Consider the following 21,167-nt stretch of genomic DNA (forward strand, 5'->3'; position numbering starts at 1 on the left):
AGGATGACTAAACAAGACTCCCCCACCTCCTTGGCACTTGGGGTAGAGCCCCATGCTCACTGCTCTTCCCACATCATCTACAGGCTCTCAGTCCCTGGGACCAGGTGCTCGTGGGATACACTTGGGCCATCCTTGGTCAGGTAGTGTCTAGCCACTGAATCTGATTTCTAACCAGCCATTACCCCTCCAGGGGCAGACACTTATCAGGTGCTGCTTGGTATCAGGCCCGGGGCCTCCAGTTGTTTGCAAGTGTCCCCCACATTCAGAGACTACGTTAGTAAACATTTTTTCTCTGTTCTTACCTCTTGCATACTATGTAACTGAATTAAAAATGTTAAAAATGTTCACTTAGGAAAAAAACCTCATAAATAATGTATTTGTGTATATAAAAATGAGACACATCCAAATGTCACAATTCCTCATTTACAGACTCCATAACAAAATAAGCATCGTAAAAATTCAGTACTCCAAAACACTTCTTTACAATAGTTTCCATCGAAGAAGAAAATAGCAATGAATCACAAGTCCACGCACAGCTCCAGCAATAATATGGGGAAGATGTAAAAACTCCATGGTGTTTTCAGATGCTGTTCTCCTCCCATACACGGCCTCCAGAGTCCCCGAGAAAGGGGGTGTCGTCTGGGTGCTCTTTCCCTCAGAGACACGCTCTCTGCAGGCAGCCTCAGGTATCAAACCATTTGCTTCTCTTCAGCAGGGGCGATCCTTTGGAAGGGCCTAACAGTTTCTGCTTATATTGCTCGACCAGTCGGTTGAAGTGAGCTTCCGCCTTGTTTTCCTTAGCTTTTTTCTTAGGTGCCTGTGAAAGAAAGGAGACATAAAGCAGTCATGTTTCTTTCTTTCTTTCTCTCCCCTCCCTCTCTCTTCTCCTCCCTCCCTCTCTCCCTCCCTCTTTGCTTTCTTGCCTTCTTCCTTGCCTACCTGCCTGCATTCTTTTCTGTACACCTGAAACTCACTATGTACTTGAGGATGACCTTGAACTTCTGACCCTTATCTCTCCTCCTTCCAGGTGCCACCACCATGCCTAGTTAATTTCAAACACTAAATATCACCTTACATACTGTCAAGACACCCAAAACAGAAAATGAGTAGGTGCACTAGGAAGACGATTTCCAGAAGAACCCTAGTTTGGACATCCTTGTTTGCTCCTGCCCTCACAAGAGTTCCATTTATGAAATTTCAGAGACTAGATCTCTACAATATAATATGCTACAGTCGGAAATTTCCCACAGACAGACTTGAGTAGAACAGGATGCTGGTGACTCTTCTGCTCTTCAAAGGAAGGGAGATAAAAGTTTGACCTCAAATGCACAAGAACCCAAGACTAGAGCTGGAGAGAGGACTCAGGGGTTAAAGGCACTGGCTGCTCTTCCAGAGGATCCAGGCTCTATTTCCAGTACCCACACTGCATCACAAAACCATCTCTAACTCCAGACCTAGGGGATTCAATGCCCTCTTCTGGTCTCTGTGGACCCCACCCATGTCTTTGGTACAGAGACATACATGCAGATAAGAGACCCATACACATAAGAGAATGTTTTTAATTATTTAAGAAGAAAGAGCACAAGACCATTATTTTCTATTAAAAAGAACTAGAGCTCCTTGGGAAAATGGCTCTGGCCAGAAACTGGGAAAGAACATCTTGCACAAGAAAGCAACACTACCAAAGACAGTCAAGGTCATTTCAGAAGAATGGTAGCCGACCCAAAGATGCTTCTGTTGTCTTGGACAGGACAAATATAATGACTACATTTGATTGAAACACAGAGCAGTATATGAAAATTTGGAATTTCATAACACACACACACACACACACACACACACACACGTCAGCCTCACAGGCCACATAGCAGGCTGGTAATAGTTCACTACTCTGAAACTGATACAGCAAGAAGGGGGGGGGGGGGGAACCAACCATCTAACCTTGTCTTTCCTATCTGTAAGATTCTCATTTCTAGAATTCTTAGAACTCTATTTTTAAGTGCAAAAGGGTTGTCTGAATTGGAAAATCAGCATTCTGTAACCCATAATGAAATAACAGGTCTACATGACAATCCACTGTTTTTAAAAACCAAAGATAAGCAGCTAGGGGTATAGCTCAATAGCAGAGTACTTTCTAAGCACGAGAAAGGCCTTGGGTTAGATCCTAGCACTGCAAAGCAGAAAACTAAAAACTAATTGAAAGCTGCTAGGGGATTTTCTAAATAGAACAGGAAGTGGACAACTCCGACACCTACTGACTGATCTTGGCATCACTAACAGTGAACAACCAAAATGCAGTCACTAGCAAGGAAACTCTCACCACCTATGAAGTGTTCTTTCCAAGAAATCTAAATCTGTTTACACCTCTAGACCGTTACACCAGCTGACAGTCAATACAAGGTGCCACGGGGACAAGTTACACGATACTGTAAGGAAGTAAGGGGCTGAACACAACATAAAATACATCCTCAAGGACAAATGCCCTGTTTCTCCAATAAATGAACAACACGGGGAACAAGAATGTGGTAAGAAAGAACAAATGCCATAGGATGAAGAAAGGGAGGGACGAATAATGCAAATGTAGTGTGTGTGGACTTTGCTAGCATCCTAACTGGTACTAACTAAAAATAAAAACATTTTTGAGGCAATTAGGACAATTTTAATGGGGCTATACATTAGAGAGTATAAAGAGCTTCTGACTAATCTCAGTAGATATGATAATGACATTGTGTGTGTGTGTGTGTGTGTGTGTGTGTGTGTGTGTGTGTGTGCATGCGTGTGTGAAGACTTGGTCATTAGAGATGTAGTCTGAGGTTTTTCTGAGCACTCTCGAGAGAGAGATATTTACATGTAAAGCAGGATTTGCCTGCAGACATGCAGTGGGGAAAGCAGGTGCAGGAACAGGAAGACAGTAACTGCTCAAGGAGACTGACAAGTCATAGGCTTACTTTCCTCTGAACTTCCCCACTGTACCTCCCCCCCTGAAGAGCTGCAGCCCTGCATGGAGAAGCCTACTATCCACGCAGCTATCCACCTGCTTTGTCACTGCTCAGCCCCACAGAGCCACAGCACCCCAACCCACAGGCCCTCTGGGACTCACTTGCAGAGAAGAAGGTAACTGCTGCTTCTTCTGCTTGCGCTGGCCTGTCTGAGGCTTTGGCTTCTTAGGAGGAATGGACTTCACCTTGCCTTTGTCCCGCAACCTGAAATAAGACGCCAGGTAGATGCTGCGTTAAATTCTTTCTCTGGTTAATATCTTTGGCATCCTTTTCTTTTTTTACTTTTTATTTAATTTATTTTATTTTATGTGCATTGGTATTGGGTCCCCCAGAACTGGAGTTACAGACAGTTGTGAGTGGCCATGTGCGTGCTGGGAATTGAACCCTGATCCTCTGGAAGAGCAGTCAGTGCTCTTAACCACTGAGCCATCTCTCCAGCCCCATCCTTGGCATCTCTCTTTTTTTTTTTTTTTTTTTTTTTTTTGGTTTTTCGAGACAGGGTTTCTCTGTGTAGCTTTGCGCCTTTCCTGGAACTCACTTGGTAGTCCAGGCTGGCCTCGAACTCACAGAGATCTGCCTGGCTCTGCCTCCCGAGTAATGGGATTAAAGGCGTGCGCCACCACCGCCCGGCCACCTTGGCATCTCTTAAAGAGTTTGAGAGACAAATTTCTTTTCTATATAGTTGTTTCTTTTGTTTGTTTGTTTTTTTCAAGACAGGTTTCTCTGTGTAGCCCTGGTTGTCCTGGAACTGACTCTGTAGACCAGGCTGTCCTCAAACTCAGAGATCCACCTGCCCCTACTTCCCAAGTGCTGGGATTAAAGGTGTGCACCACCACCACCCAGCTTACATAGTTGTTTCTAAGCCTAGAAGTAGTCACTCTTAAATGGAGTACACAACAGCAATCTTAAGTCGCAATAGTTATCTATTCATTTGTTTGTCTCTGTACTTATTGATTTTTGCAAAGCCTCCTGCATCTCACCTAATTTTGGGGCCTCGGTGTGAGGGAAGCGCCAGGACCTTTCTTCTCTTCTTTCCATCAGGCAACTCCACCTGCTCCACTTCAGCCTTGGTCTGAAACCCTGTCCACGAGGTGGGCCGGGCCTTCCCGTTCTGCTCTGCAGAAGCCTGACTTTGGTCCTGGGTAGGGCTCACTGCTTGCTGTTGCTTCTCTTTTCCAGGTTTCTTCTGCTCCTTTTGGGGCTTACTGGTTACAGGTTGAGATGCCATTTTTTGCTGCAGAAAACAAGAAATTGCCACCTGATTTCCAGACGAGGTTTCCTTGCTAAAATACTCATGAGCCTGCTATGAGTGTGCTGAAAGAGGAACTCTTCCCCTACATAGTTGGAAACTTCAGCAAAGTAAATACAAGCAGGTCACAGGCGCTGCCTAGTAACAGATAGCTACTAGGCAGGACACACACACACACACACACACACACACACACACACACACGCGCGCAAGCGCACACGCGCACACACACACACACGTACACGTACACACACACCAAAACAAAACAACACAACCCAGAAACAGTGATCAGTAGCCCAAGATTCAAAAGCCAGTAGGAAGGGACAGTTGTCAAAGGTGAAACCTGGGCCAGGCATGACAACACACACCTAGCATCCTAGTCACTGGGAAGGAAGGAATGGGTCCGGGCTACTTGAGAGATCCTGTTTAAAACAAACCTACCCCGCCCCCAAGTGTAACACACAAAAAGGGGGATGCCAGCAGCAGAAACAAAGCAACTGAGAACTACTTCACATAATACAGCTAGGAATTTTCAAGACAGTGATAGACATTAAGCTAGAGATCTAAGGCTGAGAGAAAAACCAACAAAATAAGTACTCCAAGCTCTACAACTAGATCTATCAGTCACTTGCAGTAAATCATGTAGGGAAGAGGAAGATAACATGAGGTAGTTGAAGTCCAAAAGACAAAATTACCAGTCTACCCAATAAAACTGCCTTTCACAAAAGTGAGAGACTTTCTCCATTAAAAAAAGAACAGTTGCCAGGAAATCTGCTTCACAAGAAATGCTAAACAAATTCCTCCAGAGAAGGGAAATGGCGTGGATTGAAAACCTTGGTCCACATGAAGACGGAAAAGTGTCAGAGAAGGAGTCAGTGAAGAAAGGAAGGTAAAGGGATGCTGGAACTTCAAATGCAAGAATAAGGATGTTGAAAGTTTACTAGCACTGGGAAAAAAGATTCTAGTAAAATTGATGTAAAAATAAACATCTGTCATTTTCTAATTTAATCTAAATAGACATATTGATACAATATTTATTAAATGCCAACTATGCACCAGTCTGTAAGTGGTAAGATACAGTTAACAAACAATAGCCTGGTGGGAATAAAATGTGTGAATGAAAATGTCCCCCCCCCCGACTCGTGTGTTTGAATGCTTGGTCCCCAGTTGGTAGTGCTGTTTGGTGTTGAAGAGTATCATTTTGACTTTAGGCAAAGCTGTGTTACATTTGTTTATGCTGCATCTGTTTTACTATGTAAAGATGTGTTGCATTTGTCTCACCTGGCCTGCCTAAGGCACCTGATTGGTCTAATAAAAAGCTGGATGGCCAACAGCCAGGTAGGAGAAAGGACAGGTGAGGCTGGTGGGCAAAGGGACTAAATAGGAGGAGAAATCTAGGCTTGAGAGGAGGAAGGAGAGGAGAGGACAGGGGACATGCCTGGGGCAAGTCAGTCTCCGCCAGCCAGACATAGAGAAGCAGTGAGAGTAAGATACACAGAAGTAAGAAAGGTAAACCCCAAGGCAAAAGGTAGATAAAGAGAAACAGGTTAATTTAAGTCAAAAGAGCTAGTCAGAAACAAGCCTAAGCTAGGCCGAGCATTCAAAACTAGTAAGTCTCTGTGTCATGATTTGGGAGCTGGTTGGTGGCCTAAAAGAAAAAGCTGCTACAGTTTGGGGAGGTTCAAGAGGTACAGCTTGAAGGAAGCACATTAGTGAGGGCAGGCTTTGAGAGTACATAGCCTTGCCGTGACTCGTTTGCTCTCTTTGAGGATGTGAGCTCTCAGCTTCCTCCTCTGGCCATGCCCGCTGTTTGCTGCTCTGCCTCCCTGCCATGATGGGCCCTTACCCTCTGGAAGCATGGGCCCAAATAACTTCCTTTCCTAAGATGCTTCTGGTCATGGTGTTTTATCACATGTGTTTAAAACAACACACACATAAGTAAAACAAAATAAAAAACAGTCAAGGAAGTTGATGAACACCCATGTAATGAGGGCTTATCTTACAGTGGGAAGAGCCAGTTGCTGTGCATAAGCCAAGTCAAAAATGTCCATATGAATCAGGAGAAAAGACCACTTTTATAATGAAAGTGCACTATGAACATAAACACAGGCAACAAAGAATTCAAAGAAAATGCAGGCAGCTTCAGAAACACCCCTGAAACAATGGCTAAAGGCATTATCTGGGGTAAAAAGTTGGCATGTACAAGAATAACACCCCAGATTCTCCATAAAGGCCAGTTTTAGCCACTGCTATCATTTATCTGTTTGTCATGCTTTCAGTATACATCAAATACTATGAATGCTCTCCCCACATGCAAACTGTCATGTAGTATTGATGAGCACTATAAGAATTATGGACCTCAGGGCGGTGGTGGCGCACGCCTTTAATCCCAGCACTGGGAGGCAGAGCCAGGCGGATCTCTGTGAGTTCGAGGCCAGCCTGGTCTCCAAAGTGAGTTCCAGGAAAGGCACAAAGCTACACAGAGAAACCCTGTCTCGAAAAGCCAAAAAAAAAAAAAAAAAAAAAAATTATGGACCTCAAAATAATCTAGCCCTGTATGTTCTAGGGGAATATGGGTAAGAGGGTACTGACTACAAGCTGGGCAATGGTACATCTGCTCACTGAATCTCCTAAGATGAGGAATGAAGACACTGTGATTAACCCATTTTACAAACTGAGGTTAGACAAGTGGCCAGGGAACATGGAGCTAAGAAAGGAGCAGAGCACACAGCTCTGCTCTTCCTCCTCCGCACTAACTGAAAACGGTCTCAAGCCACCGGGAGCATGCTGAGACTGGAGGACTTTGAGTTCAAGGCAAGCCTGGACAACCAAGGGAGACCCTGTCTCAGATGATGATTCTGAAACTGAACCTGAGCCACTAGTTTTGACACGGCCCCCCAGACCCTACAGGAACTCATGATGGACAAGAACACTGGTCTGCGTTTCCCCCCTTCCCCTTCCCTATGCAGCTCTCAGCAGAGGGACAGCAAAGGAGAAAACACCGGGGGTCTGAGGAAACTGAGTAAAACCCTCCGTGGCTGCAGCACAGATTAAAAAAGGAATTTAATTAAGATCCTTAAACAAAAGGCTGGACCTGACAGCGCACACCTCTGAGCAGAGGCAGCTCTGAGTTCTGGGTCAGCCAGAGCTACACAGTGAGATTTTGTCAGAAACAACCAAAACCAAACAAACAAGGGCCAGCCAGTAAGAACGCCCAGCGTGTAAAGGCACTTGCCACCAACCCTGATGGCCCGAGTTCAACCCCCAGGACACACATGGTAGAAAGAGTACCAACTTCCCCAAGTTGTCTTCTGATCTCCAGAAGCAATGGCCCGGGCATACAGGTGCACACGTGTGTGTACACACACACACACACACACACACACACACACACACACACAGGCACACGCACACGCACACACGCGCGCACAAAAGCAACCAGATCCAATCAATCAGTCAGGCTCAGTACCAGGCTGCGCTGGATCCTCAGCTCCTTTACTTTGAGTTTCCTTCGATCTTCTAGAGAGAACTCCACTATTGGTCTCTGTCAGGGAGACAATTTCATTGGTAAGACTCTGTAATCTGGGAGTGTGACAAGCCTAGCTGTTCCTTCCACTACTCCTCTTGGTAAGCCTCGAGGCTGCTTCCCAGGTCGTCTTTAAATGCCTGTCTGCACGAAGTCCATCCAGTCTACATGCTTTATAAGCACCTTCTTGCCTAGAGTCACCATCTATTTTCCCCACCTCCACCCAGTCCGCTTCTCTTTCCCACCATTCAACTCTCCGAAAATGGGGTCTCCCTGGAGAATGAGGCTCACCTTCTGAGACCCAAAGATTTCTGGGTTGTTGTTGATATGGCGGAGGGCTCTGAGGGCATGCTCGTGCTTCTGGAACTCTGCAAAGGCATAGCCCAGGGACTGACCCTTCATTTTTCCATGAGCTGCTTTGAGGTCCCGCATCACTCTGCACTGTGAGTAGAAAAAGAAAAAATAAGCAGGAGTTATAAATAATAAAAACTTCCAAAGAAAAATTCATTTATTTCTTAAAGCTTGCATATGTGTGTGGCCATGTGTACACATATACACATGAATACAGTGCCCATGGAGTCCAGAAGAGGGCAATGGAGTCCCTGGAGCTGGACTTGGAAGTAGCTGTGGGCTGCCAGATAGGAATGTTGGGAACCAAAATCAGGTCCTCTGCCAGAGCAATAAGTGCTCATAACCACTAAGCCATCTCTCCAACAGGAGGAAACTTCTAGTTAACTGCTCAGAACACATATAACTGAGAGGCACATGATTCTCTAGAACGTCATCAAGTTACTGCTGAGAATGGAGACCTCTCCAAAGAGTCTAGCACTGAAGAAAGCCCCTAGAAGGAAAGAAGACCTGATGGTTCAGATGAGCAAGACACACTCAACACAGAAAGACCATCACTTTCCCTCAATGAGCCTCAGAACACAGCGAGTTTCAGCTCTCCCGGCCTGAGTCAGAAACTCTTTCGTGCATGTTTTCTCTAACTCCCTAGACAGGATACAGGAAGTACCCTAGCGTCATGAGGAACATAGAAGACAGTTGGAGAAAATTCACCATGGCTACACTATTTCTCCCCAGAGCTGTTGTTCTTCTGTAGTGGAAGAGTATGAAAGACATCTGTGTCTGGATACTCCTCTTTCCACAGCAGAGGATGAAGAGAAGAATGAATTCCTTACTTCAAGATACTCACTTAAAATGTCCTTCAAGACATCTTACAGAGACAGTACTTACACAAATATAAGAATTAAGAACAAAAATCAATACAATGCTGCTGTGAGACATGATTTCTGGGGAGACATGAACAAAAATCTACTCACCAAAGATAGGGAACCGAAGACAGACCAAGGTAAGGATCCCCCAAAGTCCAGCTGGTGAACCATGAGTTTACTGGGTGACTTACAGAAACAGAAATGACCCAAAGACAGCTGTCTCTAAAAGCCCACCCCAGCATGGGGGACAGCTCACAAGCTGGACCCCTGTAGTACACTATACAACCTGCACACAGCTCCACAGCTTAGAGTGTCTTTCCCAGGTAGCCTCTTCCAGGCAGCTCATCAGGTCTCTGCCTCTACCAAGTAGTTTGGCTGGTCAGAGCCTCTCTGAGGTACCTCAGCCTGTCTGAGAGTATCTCTCAGCAGTCCTTACTTCTTATATATGTTTGAGGAGCGAGAGGCCTAGTGTATCTGGTCAATTTCAGAGACTTCCTGAGCCTTTGAGTTGTTTCCTTCCTAAGCTCACCCACCAACCTTCCCTCCAAAATTGGAGGAAACGGTTACACAACCAATGCACATATGTACAACGCACAGAAGTGCACTAAACCGTAATGGGTTTGAAATGGACGCACACGAAATATTGTAGGTACGCATAACTAACAGTGCTGTCAGACACGTTCTGACCGGTTAACATTCTCAAGTCATTTCCTCAACACCAAGGAACACATTTTAAAGAGGCTTGTGGGTATTAGGCACACAGTTTATGGCTATGAAACAGCAAAGCACACCTAAAATATTGGCAATGGCATTTTTAAATATAAAGATTAGTAGACTACTCTATGCCAAGTGCTACATCCAGGATTGGGGATAATGAGATAATATTTATCCTCAAAGAGCTCAGTCTGTCCAGAGAAACAACCAAGTTTCAGGTCAGTATAAACAGTAAGGGCTTCAAAAGAGACTGAGTTGAACCAAGTACTGGAGTGAACCCAGTTTTCTAATTCAACCGGAGACATGCATGGTTGTCTGTGCTTACCAAGGGGTATTAAGTAAGAGTCTCACATAGTTAAATGCTGTTGGAGGGGCAGGGAGGTGGCAGAATAGGTAAGTGCTTGCCATGGGAACATGAGAACTGAGTTCAGATGTCCAGAACCCAGGTAAGAGCCAGGCATGGTGGTGTCTGTAATCTCAGAGCTCCTATGGTGGGGTGGGAAGACACACTAGAATCTGTGGAAACAGAGGCTCTAGGAACAGTAAGCGTGGGTTCGCAGTGAACAAGAGAGCCTGTCTCAGAGAAGGTGGAGGGTGAGGACCGACGGAGATGCAGCTGTCCTCTACATCTACACGTGTGCCCTGGCGTGCACTCTCATGTTCTCTCTCCTCCCCCTCCTCCCTCTTCTCTTCTCTTCTCTTCTCTTCCCTTTTCTCCTCTCCTCCCTTCTCCCCTCCTCCTTTCCCTCCTTCTCCCTCTCTCTCTCTCACTCATGTGTGCGTGCCCACACACACGCACAACATTCTTTTAGGAAACAAACCACATAAATTGTATTCTCTGCAACAAAATTCACATTACAACACCTATATAATGCTGAGCACACAGCAGGTATTGAATAAATGCTTGCTAAATTAATTCATGACAGAGATTTCCTCACATTTTGCTATAATTCAATCAGACATGAAAGACGTTCTCCAAAGGAAAAAATAAAACCAAGAAAACTGGCAAACTCAACTTTGCATGCTGAGGCATTCAAAAGCAGGCTGGCAGCATGGCCTGAAGTGAATGCTCATGGCTGCATGGCAAGGCATCTCTCACCTCCTTAATGCATACGCCCTTCTCCCCTCTAGTGGCATTCAGCAGCAGCCTCCTGAGTTGTTTATCATCCACGGCCTTCGGCAGATTGTGCAGGCAAAGCCTGGTCTGGGAGACAAAGATGTTCTGGTTCTTGAGTTTCTGATGTTTCAGTAGCTCAAACTGGGAGAGAAGAGAGACAAACTCTTAACATACAATACACCCATAAGGCAGGCTCCTAATTCCCTAAAGAATCCTAACCCCACCCACCCCACAGCCACAGATGCACCTGCTGCCTTACAATGTCAGCAGAGAGAAAGGCTCAGGGAGGCAAGACGACCATGAGCTCAAGTCAGATCTGAACCAATGTCATCCAACTAGAGAAATCAAACGACATTCTAAGATTCAAATTTTCATCTACAAAAAACGAAACTGCAGATTAATATTTAAGTCTTAGCACTGACATGAGGCCAAATTAGATTTCTTTTTTTAAAAAAATGCATAGCTCAAAATGTGGCCCAGCACAAATATTCTTTATTTTAAAACGTTTATTTTTATTTTTATTGGTTTTTCAAGACAGGGTTTCTCTGTGCAGTCCTGGCTGTCCTGGAATTCACCCTGTAACCAGGTTGGCCTCGAACTCAGAGATCTATCTGCCTCTGCCTCCCGAGTGCTGGGATTAAAAGCCTGCACCACCACCACCCAGCTTAGACCAAGTATTCCTATAATACTGAAGTCAGCATCTGTGCTTAGTCCTCACCCACCCAACAACTAAGTCTAAGTACTTCCTCCCTAAAGAAAATAAACTTACTTTTTATAATTCACATAAATAACTTAGCAAGCTTTGGCTAGCAAAATTAATTCTAAAATTCAGTACATTTTATTGCACTACTTCCCCAAAAACTATAATATCCAGATGTTCACTACTAAAAAAAAATTGAGAACACTACTATAAAATCTATGCTAGAAAGACATATTGCTTTGGTAGAGGCAGTAGAGTATAGTACATTTACTGCTATATCATTATAGTATATACTACATAATATATATATATTTATAATGATATATAAATAGACTATATCAGTATAGTACATTTGCTGCTATATCATTATATATAGTGTATACTACATAACATATAAATATATATCTATAATGACACATAAATAGACTGTATCAGTATAGTATATTTGCTGCTCACCATCTCCAGAACTTTACGGTTCCACAGCTGCTCTGTATCTTTACCTTTATTCTAAGCTGGCTTTTGATCCTTTAATTTGTAACTTTATTATAGGTGTGTCTGTGTGTAATGTGTACACACTTGTGCATGAGGTAGGGTCAAAGGACAACTCTGAGGGATACGCGGTCATCAGGCTTGTTCAGTAGCACTTTACCCACGGAGCAGCCGTGCTGGCTCTAGGCTGCCTTTTTAAAAGTGAGCTGCATGAGCTGGATACAGCCCCTCTGGTGAAGAGCCTGCACAGCACAGACAGCATCTGAAGTTCAACCCTCAGCACATGTAACTGGGCATGATGGAGCCCGCCTGTAACCCCAGTACTCAGGAGGTAGAGAGCATCAGAAATCGAGAAATATTCGGCTACACAATGAGGTCAGCCCGAGCTACATGAGACCATCTCAGAACAACAAAAGTAAGCTATATGTACAAAAGTAACACCTGCCGAGAACATCACTAAGCAGCAACGGGGTCAGTGAACAGTAGAAACACCTACAATATGAAGTTGTTCTAAAATAACTGCATAATTTGGAGATATTAACCCCTCCCAATGACATCTTGGCTACTCTTTCCAAACCCCACATGTCCTCCTTTTCCTAGTAAGCCCTGCCCACAGAGCTTCCTTCCTGTTGTTCTACATTTACTCTAACAATCACACATAGCCCCTCCTCTCCACCTCCTGCCCAATCCAGCAGCATGCTATTCACCACACACGAGTACTATAGAAAGAAAGAAAAGACTGAGTTCTTACACCGGAACAGAATGCTGACACATTAGCAGTAACGTCCAGTGACTTCTCCTTCCCCTGTGCACTCCTAACAGGGTAAAATATGGTCTTTATACACAGCTCTTCACGAGCAAATGTAGCAGCAACAGTTGCTTCGGATTCATTTACAAAACCCTGGAGGGAACCTTCAGGCTGGTGCCTGGTCTACCCACCCGCTCTCGTTTGGCCATATCTGCAGCACTCACACCCTCGGCAGCCTTCGTCCCAGCACGGATCACTGCAGAAAGAAGGAAAAAGGCCAAGATGTCACCAAGGGAATGTTCACTGAGCAACAGGAAGAATGTGATTTGAATGATGCAAACTCTTTGAATAGGGCCCTGAGGACTGTGTTGGCCAGTTAGTTAGGTCCAAAAATAGCTACAGGGCTAAGTTCTAGACTTAGACTTGCTCAGAAGACGAACTCTGGACATTTTGTGATTTTGTTCCTTTCTGCCTGCAAAACAGCATCATATCTGTGCTGCAAGTAAGACAGAAAGGTATGGAAGAAGTTCTGAAAGCAGCTACAATCCAGGGATCCACCAACAATCTGCCCCGAAACTTAGCTGCTCCCTGTGCACCTGAGGGCCACCACTAACACTCAGATGAGCCACCACAGAGGAGAGCTGTGGTTTCACAGGCCTTAGCGCCAAAGGCTGACGGCCTAACATTAGTTGTTATTATGCATCTACATGGGAGTAGGCTGATAAATATCAGAAACTCTAGAAATTCTTTGTTAACTTAAAACTAATTTCTCATTCTTTTTTGACATTAAGAGAAAGGTACTAAGTAAACATTTAACGTCTATCAATAATCCAAAAAAGTAATTTCAGTTGTATTTTTCAACATCTTAAAAAAAACACCTCATAAGAAATGAAGACAAAAGGGAGGTAATCTGAGTTTTTCTCCTTTGTACTTCTAATCCTATAACGGAAATATCTAAGGCACCAGACAGAAGAACGGGACTGACTGGTCTGCAAAATGAATGGGTAACGGGTCCTAACCTCTACTGGAGTGGAACAGCAATAGAACACTGTAAAGGAGGAAATGTGGGGTTTCACTGGAAATACATCTCATAATTGCTGGCTCACTCGCATGTCCCAGGGCCAGCTACTTAGACGCCTGGTTCCTATCTTCGTCCACTACTCACAGCCTTCTCGGGCCAGATAGAGGTTCCGGGTTCCAGTTGGCTTCTTCACCTTCCTTGTCTGGAGCTTTGCTGCCTCATCCCGGGTCACAGCCAAGTCAATCTTGAGCAGCCGGCCATCCAGTTTAAGCCCACCACCCTGAAACATATTGCAACCTTCTACCCAAATACTTAGCAAGCAGAAAGTACATAACAAGGAATATCAAGAAAAGGGAATCGGTATACTGTAATTAAGCTGTGAAAGCCAGGCCACAGGATGCATCTGCCTGGCTGGCCACATGTGGACCCTTGAGATTCACTCTAGTTTTTACAAGTGTATAAAAGGTCACATGTGTATGTACTTAAGACAATCAGCAGTAAGGAGTTTACAGTAGTTCTAAAGCAGGCCTAAACTGAGGAAAATGTTCTGTAAACAAATGTTTAGTATTCTAAAGCTAGTGAAGGGTAAGAGTATTTAAGAGACAATGACGATACAGGATAATATCTCAAAAATTGCATACGTCATTTAAAAAGCACAGAAAAATTCTCAGTATCTACACTTTGTCAAATGTGCATCTAGTTTCCCAGATGGTACTAATACCTTCTATCAGTCTTTAATGTTATTAGCCTAGAATAGAGGCTGATAGACAGACAACAATGAATACTACAAATATCAAAACTGTTTCCTCACTTAAGAAATATGAGTAACTGCATTCATCTCAATGGATAAATAATTAAGGCAGTGCATGCAAAGCTCAGTGCTTAAATACAGGCTAAGTGCTCAGGTCTTCACTTTAGCTACTATGTCCTAGGCACAGGGGAAGGACACACTTTCCTTACCTCAGCCTCTGCAGAGGCAGCTGCAAGGCATTTCTGAGCTGCTTCCTGAGTCATGAACTGCGCAAATGCACATCCTGCACCAAAACACAAACCTTAGTGAGACACTCCTCACTTTCACAGTAAGCAAAGACTACTTGAATAAGGACTTGAGATAAACCCTGAACTTTGGCATTATACACAGACTGGATAATGAAGGATATAGTTACCTTTCCTAGAACTTGACAATTAACCTAAAATTTTTCTTTCAGGATAAAGATAACTTCGCCCATACCCAGCAGGAAGCAATTTTAAAAATACGACACCCACATTCCCAAAGAGGTGGTGTGGGGCGGGTGGTTTCTTGGTCTTTTTAATGGGTTTTGGGTCTGGGATAATTTTCATTGTTTAGGGGGGTTGGTTACAAGTTGTTGTCAAGGGTTAGGAAAAAGACTAAGCAGATTAGATTTAAGGTTCTTATTTTAAAAAAAAAAAGAGAGAAAGAAAGAAGAAGAAAAAGACAATTACTAGTTTTAAATACTTTACATTGGATTGGATTGTTTTATATTGTATACAAATTATATATATTGAAATTGATATTGTTAGAAAATGCTATATGTATATTTCTAATTGTACTTATATCGTTCATTTAATAATGCAATTTTCTGATCCTTGAATGTTATTATTACCAACTATTAGGATATAAAGAAATGATAGTTAGTAGTTAGACATTACAATAGAACTTGTAGTCATATTAGATATGTTTTAAAAATTGAGCAGATATATTTTAGATAGGTCATCTTCAAACCCTTCAGAAAACTACAGAATATGGCATTTAAAATGTTTTAATAACTTAGAAAATTTTTCTTTTTTGTTATGACTATGAGACATGTCGGCTCCTGGCAGTACCAATCTACTTCAGAGAAAATATGGGCATTGAAGAAACTGCGTATGGAGTTAGCTTTCATTGTGGCAAAAGTTAGCCACTGGACAACAAAGTATCCTCGAATCAACTGCTGACAAAATGGACAGACAGGACATGAAACAAAGGACTACTGATTCTTGCCTAAACAAGCGTGGTTATGGCTTTATCAAAAGGCATCTTCACAGCCTGGCACAAATGGAAGGACTAAGCAGCATCGACGGGACAGATACTACGTTGAGTGGTGCAGGATTATAGGCAGATACCATAGTACACACAACTGTCCTCAGCATTTGGTCTCATCAATTATCTCCTTAATAATACCCACATGAAATGACAGAGAAACCCACCTAACCACTTAATTAAACATCACGGAAGATGAGGCAGAACTACTGAACCCTAAAATTACATCTCATGGTCTTAGAGTCACCTGGGGGGGGGGGGGCATCAAATAACACCCAGATATGCCTCTTGGGGTTATAGAGGCTTCTATTATATGAATATCACAGGAAAACAGCCATGAGATCAACTGTTGGTGTCTTCTCTAGACTCTTTATAAAGCATGTCTTTCACTGGTTAGATGTAGGGCTAATTATCTAAATGATTTTCTACTATGGATTAAAAGCAACTTTGTACAAGTTCACCTCACAGTAAATTTCAAAAAAGTATGTTTCATAATATTCTGTTGGTATACTTTAAAACTCAAAAAGAACTCTCTCATTGAAAACACTACCATGTCTCCCAGAGCTAGGGCATTATCTTCTGCCCTGTACCGAGATGAATCTAGGCAGATTAATCTGAAGTATACATACAACAGGCTAACCCAAGGGTCACCATCTAAAGACCAAACATCTAGAGTCAAAACTTTAGACAGGGTCAAGTGTTCTGTGTTCCCAACCCCTCCCACACTCTATTCACATCTCTTTAAACATCGATCAGGTAGCATCTTCCCAAAAACAAGAAGTACTTCAGGAATCTGGACTACACTCTACAGCACAGAGCACTAACAGAGATAGAAGAAAAACAGTTCTACCTCAGAACCCATGGGCTATGCATTAGTGGAGTCAACCACACACAGAACAAAAATACTTGGGGAAACAAACTGACTAAACCGAACATGTATGGACTTGCCATTTTCTAAAAACAATGTAACGACAACTTATCTTGTTTCTCAGGGGTGTGTGTATATTGACACATTTTTATGAAAGCATCTCTTGACTCCAAGGAGAATGGACTTTTCCCAGGCCTTGCCATCAAGTCAGTAATGTGCCTTGAGGTCATCTCAGACTGCGTACTTACCCCTCTCTCCTACTGTGTACTTCTTTAAGCTTAACCGACATGAAGGACACATGCAACAGACCTTACTGGGCCTTGGATTTCCCACACAGCTTTTACAACCTAAGCTAAATGCATAGCTTTAATCTTAAGTTATATGCTCTTCCATGTCCTTGACCCAAATAGTGTGTGTGTGTGTGTGTGTGTGTGTGTGTGTGTGTGTGTGTGTGTGAGCACTGTACTAATCATTTGCTGAAATAAGCAAACAGACTGAAAGCAACCTTAAACATTATGTTATAAATGTTGAGAGCAACATGTAGATGCAGGCTGATAACATCCGCTGCAGTTTTGTTGCTATACTACGTCGGCTGGAAGGCATAAAGTTACTTCTTCCCCTGTCAAAGATTTCTATAAAAATCCCCCATTACTTCCCCCATGCCATGTTTTCTGTGCTGTTCAAAAAATACGAGGCAAAGCCCTTCATTAGGGACAGACAGCAGATACAGGAGAAGTGGAGAATTCATATTGGGCTTATTCTTGGTCAAACTAATCCAAAAGGAAGTTGTTTTATTTTCATTCCTTAATGCACATTGATCTAGAGATTAAAGTATATGGGAAGAACCAGGTGGTGGTAACACACACCTTTAATCACAGCACTTGGGAGGCAGAGGCAGGTGGATCTCCAAATTCAAGTGCTGTGGGATGGTCTTTCTTTACACTGTGAATTGTTGCTACCAATGGTTAATAAAGAAGCTGCTATGGCCTATGGCGAGACAGAACAGAGCCAGATGGGGAATCCAAGGAGAGAGACAAGGAGAAGAAAGGAGGGGTCAGAGGAGAATCTGCGAGTTGCCCAAGGAGGAACAGGATGCCAGCAGACTGTTAACGCCATGGCCAAGTGGCAAAATATAGATGAACCGAAATGGCTTAAATTAAGATGAAAGAACTAGCTAGCAAGAAGCCTGAGCCATAGACCAAACAGTATTTAACTGACATAGCCTCTATGTGTTTATCTGGGACCAAGCAGCTATGGGACCGGGGAGAAACAGAGAAAAGTGTCCATCTACACTCAAGGCCAGCCTGGTCTACAAAGTGAGTTCCAGGACAACCAGTGCTACTCAGAAAAACGCTATCTGGGAGGTGGGGGAATACTTACATTATGCTTTTAAAATTAGTAACAATTAAGATTAATAGACCAAGAAAGAAATCTAGCACATCACTGCAGACTACATTGTAAAAGTATTAAATACCCTGCTACACTCAAAAGGAGACAGATGTAAAACAGTATCATGCCTGCACTATGAGCAGTCTAAGAAAAGTCTGATTGGACATTCTAGAAAAACCAACCAGAAATGAAAAAGGTCCAAGAAGTGTGACTATTAGAGCTGAAGACATTTATTACTCTAGCCATTTTTCAGGTAAAAAACCTAAGCTCACAGTGATTAAGTAACTTTCCAAATTGGTATGTGACTAAGGAGGGTTCATCCCTAATCTCTAAGAAGCTGTTCAGTACTGCTTAGATTATCTTAACTGAGTAAAAGTAAGAATTGATCAAATCTTATGTGATCAGTTCTTCTCAGCTGAAGCTTAGAATGGAAGTTCTTAACCATGGATAAACTCTTGAGAGCCCTCAAACCCTCAGAAACAGCATTCTTCTCAGGAGTGGGCTTACAGCACTTGCTAGAGCACAGAGGAGCCAAGAGTCCAAACACACGAACGCAATGCTTCTGATGGTTTATCTTTCACCATCAACCGGACTGGATATAGAACCACCTAGGAGACCGAAGCCACACCCTTTGATATTTGTGAGGGTGTTTCCACAAGGATTGAGGGGAAGATCCTCCCTGAAGGTGGGTGGTATTCATGGTCTAGGGGCCTTGTAAACTCAAAGAAACAGGGGAGAGTGAGCAGACCTCTAGCTTCACCCTTTCTCTGCTTCCAGCCCCACTATGAAAGAGCTAAGCTGCTCTGCCATGTCCTCACCATAACAGATGAATCCTCTGAACCAAAGCAAAATAAATCCTGCTTTCTTTAGGTCAAGTATTTTGGACACAATAATGGGAAAGTTAAGTAAAACGCAGCTCGAGCAGAATGAATGCAGTCCACGAAGTCAAAGATTACAAACGGACTGATGCTATGTATGTGTCTATATTCACATTCTAATACCCAGCAGTGTGCTAGAGTGAACGCTGAACCCTTCAGACTACAGAATAAACAGCACTAGAGGAAAACATCTCAGGCACCACTCTGCTGCAGTTGTCCTTCCGACTGTTGCCATGCAACGAAGTTTCTGTCAGTTTTCATCTCTAACAAAAGCATCAGAGAAAAAACAAGTTCCCCATTAATTTTGAGCAATGTAGAATATTAATACCCATGAGATGCTATCACATTTGAAATGCAAAGGAGAACAACAAACGGAATTCATTATCTTAAAGTAAATAAGCAAGAGCTTTAAAGGCTGAAGCAAAATTAAAGCTGGCAAAGCCATTAAACTGCTGACTTTCACATCATGGAAGACAATTTCAGAGTGTCCTTGGGCTTTTCCGGAAGCCAAGAAACACTGGACAGACTGTGTAACACCCAGAACGGCGGAACTGATGCTCTTTCCTAATGCTGGGCTTGGTCAGCTGAGGGCAAATACCTTTAGAATGCTCCGTGTCTGGATGCAAGACAATTCGGACATACTTAAGATCACCAAATTGCTGGAGGACCTCCCCAAGATCTTCTTCTTCTGAGTCAAATGAAAGGTTTCTATGGAACAAAAGCAGGCCACAAAAATTTTAATGACGAAGACCTTGAATTGCAATATGAGGTACAGGAATTAGACAATCAACTTTGATGGCTCCCTGTTCATAACCATTCTCCCTTGTTCAAAAATAGCACCAGTACACAAGAGTGGCCCCTAGTGGCTAAGCCTCTGCTGTATGATTCTGTCCCTTTGTCCTAACTTATTAACCTTCCAATATCAGATTCTCTCACCTGGGAATTTAAAACTTAATAGACAATAGAAAGACTAAAAGTTGCAGATACAGATTCCCTTCCAACGAGGAGCATCACAGCTGAGAAACCCTGGGATGATACAGATATGCTGTATCGTGACCTGGTAGTTATGTAAATACACACACAAAAGCTCTGCTTAGCTGTACCCTTTGAGTCATATACGAAATACTTTGTACCTTTCCTTTTTTAAAGATGGTATCATAGAGAAAAGACCCACAACCTCCCGACTGCCCAGGTCTTCACCCCACTTGAGACCTGCACCTTGACAGCACTGACTCTGGGAGCAGAGTTCACCCAGCCCGTCCTCTTCTCACAGAATGTGGTGAAAACTAGTGTCTCTTTACAACCAGAAATTTTCACAGCAGGCTAGTAAGAAACATGTCTTTCTTCTATTGAATTAGACATAGTTCCCTCCGTGTTCATTATGAAATCTAGATTTCAGTTCAAATTTTCCAAGAAAATATAAAATATTTCCTTCAAAACAATATAAAAGAAAAACATGGTAAAGATGACTAGGCAAATAGAAGGGAAAAGGGGGGAGAGAGAAGGGCAGAGAGAGAAAGGGAGGGAGGAACAGGAACTATACAGGAATAGCTTTAATCTAAAGCTAAAGCTTTTTTTACATATTTAAAAATTTTAGTGTGTATGTACACATGCACCACAAAACACAATTGACAATTAGAGGACAACTTGCAAGAATCCAGTTCTCTAATTCTGCCATGTAGGTCCTGAATATCAAACTCAGGTTGTTGTGGGAGCCCATTTTCAGGTTCCTAGTGGCTTTATCCAGCAGGTCTGTATATAGAGGATGATTAGGACCACGGGCCTGAGTGCAGGTGTCTGAGATGGTCTGCACTTGGCTGTGGTGGGGGGAGGTCTTTTGCTCCACCCCTTGGCATTTCTATAAATACCCTGGGGCAGAGACAGTCAAGGCTTGTGGGAATAGGTTCCAGGCCCTCGAGGCTATCCTGTATTTTCTATCTTTTTCTCTCCATACTCTAAACCCTTCTGTCTAATATTTCCTGCTGCTCCCACTCAAGCAGCAGGTTGTCAGACTTGGTGGCAAGCACCTTTTCCCACTGAGCCACCTCACTCACCAGCCTGCTTGCAATGTGGTAAGACCAACCCGACCTATGAAGATGCCTGTATTAGTCAGTAGGGCTGAAATAACAACAACGGGCCATAAAAACCTATCTCCACCCCGTATATTCCCCTGGAAAGAGAAAGCATGACTTTCTGTATTTTGGACATTACTTT

At 43.2% G+C, this 21,167-nt stretch overlaps 1 protein-coding gene across 1 annotated transcript in view; it reads right to left on the minus strand.

Annotated features, from left to right (window-relative positions):
• Window positions 1-403: 403 nt before the first annotated feature.
• Window positions 404-21,167, minus strand: part of Rbm28 (RNA binding motif protein 28) — a 36,231-nt gene continuing 15,467 nt past the window's right edge. The window contains exons 10-19 of the mRNA XM_059257461.1: window positions 19,552-19,661; window positions 14,738-14,811; window positions 13,922-14,057; window positions 12,948-13,012; window positions 10,802-10,960; window positions 8,066-8,215; window positions 7,718-7,792; window positions 3,980-4,233; window positions 3,101-3,203; window positions 404-817 (exon numbers count right to left, since the gene is read on the minus strand). Of these exons, the coding sequence (XP_059113444.1) occupies window positions 683-817; window positions 3,101-3,203; window positions 3,980-4,233; window positions 7,718-7,792; window positions 8,066-8,215; window positions 10,802-10,960; window positions 12,948-13,012; window positions 13,922-14,057; window positions 14,738-14,811; window positions 19,552-19,661 (1,261 nt within the window). The 3' untranslated portion in view covers window positions 404-682. The remainder of the gene's footprint in view (window positions 818-3,100; window positions 3,204-3,979; window positions 4,234-7,717; window positions 7,793-8,065; window positions 8,216-10,801; window positions 10,961-12,947; window positions 13,013-13,921; window positions 14,058-14,737; window positions 14,812-19,551; window positions 19,662-21,167) is intronic.

The sequence above is a fragment of the Peromyscus eremicus genome, chromosome 3, assembly GCF_949786415.1.
Source record: "Peromyscus eremicus chromosome 3, PerEre_H2_v1, whole genome shotgun sequence".
In the NCBI taxonomy this organism is placed as follows: domain Eukaryota; kingdom Metazoa; phylum Chordata; class Mammalia; order Rodentia; family Cricetidae; genus Peromyscus; species Peromyscus eremicus.